Below are 8,783 nucleotides of genomic sequence, written 5' to 3'. Positions count from 1 at the left end.
ACACAGCTTTCGTACAGCATTCCGCTCAGTCTTTTCTTCAATGTGATATCTGTGTTTGGATTTTACTGTTCCATAACGCCATTTATCGCCAAAAATTACGTCTATTTCTTTGAAAAAAGAGCTGCTCAAGATCTCGAAAAATAACATTTTGGACACAAGACTCTTCCACCTCTCGCAACAGCGTTCGGTTTCTGCCCGGCCCCGAAAAGCGTCAGCTCTACCTGTCCAAAATGCAATGTCACCACCTTGAGTGTCATGTGGTGGCGTCTCGCGCGGTGCCGGATCCCGGAGGAGGGGGCTCAGAGAGGAGTGGTGCCCGCCACCGACTTCTCTTTTCGACACTGCTAACACACATCGATGATACGTGAGAAAAAATGGCCGCCGGCTGTCTTGACGTGCGAAAGTACCTCACAAGTGGTGGTTCTCTCATAAAACAGCGGGCGATCGGTGGTGAGGCACAGTGTCTGCGAATTATCACGTCTAGCAGTGTCTCCACAGTAGCGGACAGCAGTCAGTGGTTTTGAGGTCGATTTAATCGACCGGCTCAGCTTCAGTTCAGTGCGAAAGGACTGTTTTTGGATTTCCTTCAGTTGGATCAAACCAGGTGAGTTGTTTCTGATCGGCGTGCAATAAATTTGCCACTGATCAGTAGCTGTGCAACAATTAAGTCTTACGATACTAATTCAATGCTTGTGTATAATAATTTGAATATACCAAAAATACATGCTTCACTACATGTTTGATTTGATTACAATTTTCAACTTTGAATAAATTGATACATGAATATAATAAAAAAAATAGGAAGGCTTCAATGTTATTACAGCTTTGGAAGGAGCTACAGGCTAAACAATAAAAATGTGTTTGGACAATTTCTGGTGAGACAATAAGAAAAGAGCGTCCAAACTTCTCTGATCTGTTGCTTAGGTAGCTTCATTGATATTGAACACATTTCCAAACGCTAATCAGCATGCAATAACGCAAAACAATACTAACTAGGACCATAGAACAACATTACAGCTCGACCATTTGCCATTTTCAACATTTTCACCCCGACTTTCCTCTGCCAACAGGAACAATGAAGCTGAGTTACGTCCTGCTGCTGGTCCTGGTTGCCATGGTAGTCGCTGACTCCACAGAGTACTACCAGGAAGAGGATTACTATCCTCAGGAGGATCCCTCCAACTACTACTACAGCAACAGGAGGCAGGGTCGGCCCAGGAGGCAGGAAGGATTCGTTGGGTCAGTAATCGAGAGGGGATGGGAGTGTTATCGAGATGCTACTCGACTAAGATCACCAAGAGCAGTTGACTCACTACATTCCATCTAATGGTTTTTATTTTTTCTTCGTAACACCTTAGGTATGATTAACCCATAGCATCACATAAACGTGTGGCTCTGGTACTCGACATTATATGAAGGCTGCTGATTTATCGCAGTACATACATCCTCAATATCGTTGACAAGAACGCCTCCTTGAACTACCAACGTCCATCTTTTCCATAAACATCTCACACTCAACTCCCCCTTGTTTTCAGAAAGCTGAGGCGTTTCTTCGGTATCGGCTCCACCCGTCGTCAGTTCACTGGGCCCGGAACGGGCACCGGAACCGGATTTACCGGAGCCGGAACCGGATTCAACGGAGCCGGAACCGGATTCAACGGAGCCGGAACCGGATTCAACGGAGTTGGCGCTGGAGGACAGTTTGCCGGACCTGCCGCCGGGTTTGCCGGGCCCGGAGTGGCGGCGGCCGGAGGTGGTGGATGTAAGTTGGCATGACACATGGAACAAGGGTGCTTTTTCTAGAGTTTGGCATTTTGACTCGTTTTTTTTTTACAAATAACATCGATAACATCATGATACATCATGTAGGAAACAAATTCTCATAAATATGTGAAGAATACATATTAAACAATATCAGCTGAAAAAAAGATCTTCTAAGAATCGCCGTTTTCTTCCATCGACTCAAAAAATTATCGTCCTGAAGAGTGTGAGTCTGACGTCCCGTTTTTCCCACAGTCCCCCTGCTGCCCATCCTGCTGGGAGGACTCGGTCTGGCCGCCCTGGCTGCCCTCATCGGAGGAATCTTCCTCGCTACTCAGCTTAACAACTCGGGCCGTGGCCTGGACACGGACGAGTGGGAGGTGGACCACTCGGTCTGGATGGACCAGCTCCATAAGGACTTCGAGGACTCGTGGAACGTAGAGTAAACGGGTCTTTGAAAAGTCAGAGTTGTGTTTTGAAATGACAAGGTTCGTATGCTACACTTTGCTTGCGAAATGTTTCGCTATGAGAACGAGTTATCAGGTTTTCTTACGAATTAGTTCAAAGTGCAATTATCGATTGTTTGGCTAATGTCGATCTTGTCTGTGATTTTACGGAGTATTTGGTATTTGACACTCCAATACTTTGCTGCTTTTCATGTTCTCTATCCCTAAAATCCAGGTTTATATGTCCATCCCTACAGTCACCTAATATTTCTTGAAAACATTTCCTTATCCCCGAATACTTACCGACTAAGTTTGGCATTATTTGAAGCACTTTCCGAATCGAGCCGGCTGCAAACTGAAACATTAAATAGCGTTTACTTTCCTGTGCAATAGACAGTGCAGCCTATTGTTCAACTTATACACAACTGTTGTTCTACAGGGTAGAAAAAATAATTCATAGTCATTCAAAAAGTTTTTATTGCGTTAGGACACCCACATCTAAAGATGCCATTTTCGTCACCGTCTTTCACCTTATGTTGCTGCAACTGCATTGTTATGCAGATGTCAGGGATAATTGTTTTTGTCTGTTTGGACCGATGTTACGCTTTGTTATTGTTGTTTTTACTTGTTGGAATGTGTTTTGTGCTGTTATCCTCATTATGAACACGTGTATATTGCTAAATATATTTTGCAAACTATAAGGTATATTGGTTTATTGCTTGAGGCCTTCAACGGTACCCACTGTACACACAACTCAACTGGATCGTCCTGGAACTAGCTGGGTGTCTGAATTTTATTTGAACGCAGTAAGGGAAAGAAGTGCCGGGCGCATGCCAAGGAAAAAAACTTTGAAACGCATTAAACACAAAAAACGACTCACAAACATTCTTTACATCAGAAACACATTACAACAGACAGCACAAGGGTAAAACGCTGACCAGAAGCAAAACAATGTTCTTGCGTTAATCACGCATTTTTATCGGTGTAAGCTTAGGTATCTGAAAAAATGCATTTGGATGGTACACAGTTTAGACTGATCCTCAAGCTCTTTGCCTCCTAAAACATCGCCATTTGGCATCTCAACCTTCAGGACCAACATTTTTCATCCTTGACCACGTTTTGATGTTCCGGGATAACGGCCACCCTACATCCAGGAAACTGTTTAAGTCAGCGTGCGATTGCAGTTCCAATACGAGCATATCTCTTCAGGGTTACCGTTTTAGTTTCTAGGCGATATGTGCCCCACCGTGACACTGGCATCACAAAGTGGTCATCACTCGGAATCATCAATCCCTCTAAGTTACCGTGGAGCAACAGGAAGTCATTCCACTCAATCCAACTTATCCCTTATCCTCTCATCCAGCATGGTTCTGAAATGGCCTCATTAGCTCCAATGGGTGTGACATACTAAGTCAAGCAGCAATGAACCTAAAAGCAGTAATCCAAGTTTCTCCCTCAGGCTTGACGCGTGACCTTCATGTCGTTGTCTAGTCACTTGGAACGGCGACACATCTCCATTTAGCTCCACATTCCGTAACATAAGATTCCGTAACGCATCGTAAACACACCATCTAACGGTGGGCGGTGAAGCAGGGCACTGAAGGGCATGAGATATGGCATGCTGCCATATCTAGTCACGTGACCACTAAGAAGTTTTCCCTCTCCCTATGCTTTCCACAGGCCAAGTCGAACCCTTGGTCACGTGCTCTGCGCAAGTGAATTTCAAGAGCCTTGATAAAAATGCCACGGGCGCTCTGTTTTCACCTTTCGCATGTCCCTGCTACGACCCAGCCCTGACCACTTTTACCTCGTCTCTGAACACGCCTCTGTTATATGACCTCGACACTGTGTGCGCCTTTGCCGTGACCCCGACCCCGCGACCTTAGTCATCAGTCTGTACCAGTCATCGGGGCTCATTGGTGCGGCTCATGTGTGGAAACCTACCCAGTGCAGGGAGTCGAATAAATAAACCAGTGAGTTGTATGAAATTGTGAGCGGACTGTGAACGGTGAAAAGGGCGACCAAGAAATGTGGACTTATTTCGTCGAACTTTAGAAGCGCACTATAGGAGCAACGCTGTTCAAGGTAATGTCAGAACGATTCCTTCACTTTGTTCCAAGACTGAGGCATGTCTACAAGTAAAGCTGCATCAAACGCATGCCTCAATAGTTTATTGTGCATTCCTGCCCTCCCCCTTAGAAAGAAAATGTAGAAAGAAAGAAAGTAGAAGCTTGTAGAAAGTGGCAATTTTAAAATGACAATTAAGCTTTTTTCGCGATGCCTCCAAACACGCTGGCGATGGAGAGCTGAAACTTGGCATACCTGATCTTTAATTCAAGCCAGAACTTTTGAAACCAACCGCATTTGTGTGGCAGGTCAGGTCACTGACATATGACGTCATAAGTGAACCTCTGCACGGTCTTCAGATGTCGCAACTTTGCAACGCCCTCAGTGCCAGAGGAGCTTTCACAGGGAGATGAAACTTACAGGGCCTTGTCTCCATTAGAGGTCTCACAACTTGAATGTCTCGGATTTTTTCCTGAACGTCACATAAGGCCAGGTCAGTTACAAGACCTCACCATTTTAAGTAAATGGGGGAAAATGAAAACTGCTATTTTGGCGCCGGGAACGATCTCAAACTATATCAACCATTCGGAATCGTGATTTCATGCTTTCTTTGAAAGTTTTGATGCTTCACTTTTGAGTTGTTGACCTTGTGTGACGTCATTTATGACTTCACTAGGGTCATAAGAGTTTTTCGTCCATAACTCCTAATCAAATTGATCTTCCGAGTCCGGCAAGCCACCAATGAACTCGGGAATGACTGCTAAATCGAATGATATGCGACATGACCTCTTTCGACCAGGTTCGTGACCTGGGGTCTCTGACCTGACCGTGACCCAAGGTCAACACCTCATGCTGACCTCACCCAAATTAAAATTATTCCATTCGACGCGCCAGAGCAAGATCGCGGCTCTGCGGCCATTTTTTTGCAAAATCATTTGCCAAAACCGGACCCTACCTTGGGCCACTTTACCTGACCTCAGAGGTCGTCAATTGACCTGAGACCTTAACCCGCGCACCGACGGGGGGCGGATATCCGCCCCCCCTGAGGTTTTTCGTGGATAGCGGGAAAACCGCGGCGCGTAGCGCCGCGAAATTTAGTACGACTATTCTCTCATCAATTTTACACATGGTGTGCAAGTTTGAACCTCATCTCTTAAGGTCAGGTCACCAGGTCACTTTGAATGACCCAACCTCAAGTCACTTTTTTGCAACTTTGTCACCGTGCCAGAGCTACAGTAGATGTCGGAGGCCTTTGAAAGTAGCAGGATGTTATTAGGTCATTAGTAGCTACAATTTGTAGGGGAGACCCGGGAGGTATGGGCCGGTTTTGTAAAAAGGCAATTTTCTTACAGTGGGCAGTGGCTATACCCGGTTTTTCACTCTGTGCACGTGAAATTGCCTCTCGCCTGCAAAGTGTGCATGATATTGGGCATCTCGGATCAACTATTTTGTCTCGAGATAACTTTCAATAAAACATGTGCTTTTTCGATCCACCAAAATACACCGGGAGGTATGGGCCATGGCCCGGGAGGTATGGGCCAGTGCCATGTTTCATATTCTTTTCTCGACAATGAGAACAATAATCGTAGCTGGTATCTACCTTGATCTCTCTTAGAGCCCAGGAACCGCATAAGCGGCCAACAGCTTACTTCATAGAGGTCAATTGGGCACATATGTATTTTGGTAAACTCAATCATGCACCATGAAATAAAATAAATAATATGTTTCTGTTCGAATGAAATTTGAAGTTAAATTTTCAACTTTGCGCGACAAAAATAAAATCTATTGAAGATGGCACTCAATGAAAGCATCTTTTTATTGACTTAGGCTCAACTGGGGTGGGTGGCCCGAACCTCCCGGTTAGGACGCCAGAATTTGCGTAGCATCTCAGCTCATAATCTTGCAAGAAAGCTTCAAATTGTCTATCCAGTCTTAATTTACATGCTTTAAACTTTATGTTAGCATTGGTCTTACATCAAAAAACGAGTCTGGTTCAAATTTATCACCAATTTTCTGTATGTACAGTATTTTACTCGAAGAGGGCAAAAACGCTTTATCACCGCTCATTGCCAAAGAAGACTGAGGAAGATTTTGAAAATCACGTGGGTTGTATAACGGAATGGCTGTTACCAGTTTACGCGGTCAAATGTGTAAAAATACGCAACACTTCTTCAAAACTGCGATGGCCCATACCTCCAGGGGGCCCATACCTCCCGGGTCTCCCCTATATCTCGGAATTTTGATGTCGGTGACCTAAGGTCAGGTCAATTTCGCGACCTCCCCATTATAAGTCAATGGGGGAAAAATCAACTCCCTGTTTATACCACTAAAACGGGTCGGAATGGCCCCATATACCATACATGACCTCATATACGATCAACCTTCAATACCTTGAGGTCTGTTTTGCTGTTGGGCAGCTGTAAGGTCATGTGACGTCATCAAAGGTCACCAAAGGTTTTTTGCCAATAACTCAGTACAGGAACAAGATACAGCCGCGTGGATGGTCTCATTGTGTTCAGCTCGTCAAGACGCATCGAATAATATACATGATGACCTCGAGGTCACGTGACCTGAGGTCAACCTTTGACCTTGACCTTTCGAGGTCAACATATATATCAATCGATGCGGATTGACGAGAGGATCACGATGATGCCCTTAGTTTGTTCCTATCCTGACTAATTCGAAAGTTATTCGAGAAATTGTAACGAATCCATGACAGATGTAAAATGACGATAATAACTCAAGTTTATTGTACAAGACAAAGCTTTCGATACATAAAGTATCTTGATCACTGTCAATGAGATATAAATATTCTACATCTCATTGACAGTGATCAAGATACTTTATGTATCGAAAGCTTTGTCTTGTACAATAAACTTGAGTTATTATCGTCATTTTACATTATTCGAGAAAAACTCTCTCCATATCTAGCGCCGCCATTTTGACTTTTTCGACCCCTGTGACGTCATCTTTGACCTGACCTGAAAATGACCTTGGTAAAAATTGTAGACCTTGTCCGTGCGTATCCGATGCCGTTTACCGCTTGTCGCTATCTTGCTTCGTTCTCGAGATCTCAGGGGGGGGGTGGTCATCCGCCCTCCCCCCGTCGGTGCGAAGTTGGCGCAGAGGTTTTGACGTCGGTGTCGGTGCGCGGGTTAACCCTCGCCGTTAAAGTCGGACACCGATCGCTGAATCTCGTAACGGCGCGCATGCTCATTTTTCCGCGACGCGCTAGCTCCATCAGGGACGAAACGGCGAGTGGGGGGGGGGGGGGTCGTACCCGCACTCGTCGGCCGGCGCGTATGTAGAATACCAATAGGTCCGGCGAGGGTCCTGCCCTGACCTAATCAACCTTGGCTTATTGCTTCAAATTTGTTGCAGTTGAATTTTTTTTTTTGCCGTTTCTCCGTTTTTCTACGACCACCTTTTTGGAATGTAAACAAAGGGAGATAATCTAAATCCTCCTGCGACAAGCGTACAGCTGAATTTTCTGAGTGCCGGTGGGTTTAGTTCTTATGTCCCTAAAAAGCTGTCATTTGGGTATAACGAGATCTTAAAAAGATGCACTGTGGTCAAACAACACGAAAAGCAAACGATAGGTGATGGATGCAAAAATGGATAATGTTCTGGACTTGAATGCTCAGTTATTAACCGTAAATTACAGCTTTGGTTATGCTGCGTCATCTATTTCAACAAAGCTACAGACCCTCGTCTTCAGTGAAACTGAACGAAGTGTAGCTCGAGCGACGGCAGCGACACCTACAGTGAAAATGCGCAAACTCCATGCTATCGCTAGCGTCAAGAAGGGCCACGGCCCACGGATTGAAGAAGGGCAATGCTTCCTACGTTACAATTGACGCTTAATGTTTCTGTTGCTATATTTTTAGAGCTTTATAGTACCAAATCTTTTGAAAAATGAATGTTCTTTTTCCAAAATAAGTCACGTGATATTGACCTGTGTCTGATTGGCGTAAAACCTAGCGATCAGTCACCTCAGTTCTAATGTGGCCTTGCCTCAGTTGACATGCGTTGCCGACCACCTTGTTGTTATATTGCCCGAGTATCGCTGGCTATCTATTCAGGCGTGATTTCTTTTCTTTAGGACCAGCCCATCTCATCCTCGATCACAATTTACTACCGGTTCTGTGTTGACATCGCACCAGCGGGCAGACGGTGAAGGCAGTGTCCAAGAAAGCGTCCTTCCAGTCACCATACTCCTTTATCTGTCATACCTCTCGGCATACCGCTTGTCATACTGTTCATCATGCTCACCACCGAGTACCTCCCTCTGATGTCATCTAACGGCCCTTGCCCAACACTGAATGGTCTAAATATCGCAATTCGCAAAAGAATCTCACCCAATAATATGTTTATAGCAATTGTGTTGTCCGATAGTTATTCGATGTTTTTTTTTTTTGCTTAAATTTTCCTGAAAAATGTCCCGAAAAAAATGTTGTGTTTCTGACTTGACGATCTATGCCATTTTCGAAATATGCTTTTGCAAATAAA

General features: G+C 44.8%; 1 protein-coding gene across 1 annotated transcript; it reads left to right on the top strand.

Annotated features, from left to right (window-relative positions):
• Positions 1-299: 299 nt before the first annotated feature.
• Positions 300-2,912, top strand: LOC122372964 (glycine-rich cell wall structural protein 1-like). Its single transcript, XM_043350651.1, has 4 exons — positions 300-604; positions 1,071-1,239; positions 1,536-1,762; positions 2,017-2,912. Exons 2-4 carry the CDS (start codon positions 1,076-1,078, stop codon positions 2,205-2,207), a joined length of 582 nt encoding a protein of 193 aa, XP_043206586.1. The 5' UTR covers positions 300-604; positions 1,071-1,075; the 3' UTR covers positions 2,208-2,912.
• The last annotated feature ends 5,871 nt before the right edge of the window (positions 2,913-8,783 follow it).

The sequence above is a fragment of the Amphibalanus amphitrite genome, unplaced genomic scaffold (assembly GCF_019059575.1).
Source record: "Amphibalanus amphitrite isolate SeventyFive unplaced genomic scaffold, NRLGWU_Aamphi_draft 001424F_arrow, whole genome shotgun sequence".
Lineage (NCBI taxonomy): Eukaryota > Metazoa > Arthropoda > Thecostraca > Balanomorpha > Balanidae > Amphibalanus > Amphibalanus amphitrite.
This window is presented reverse-complemented; position numbering and strand designations above follow the sequence as displayed.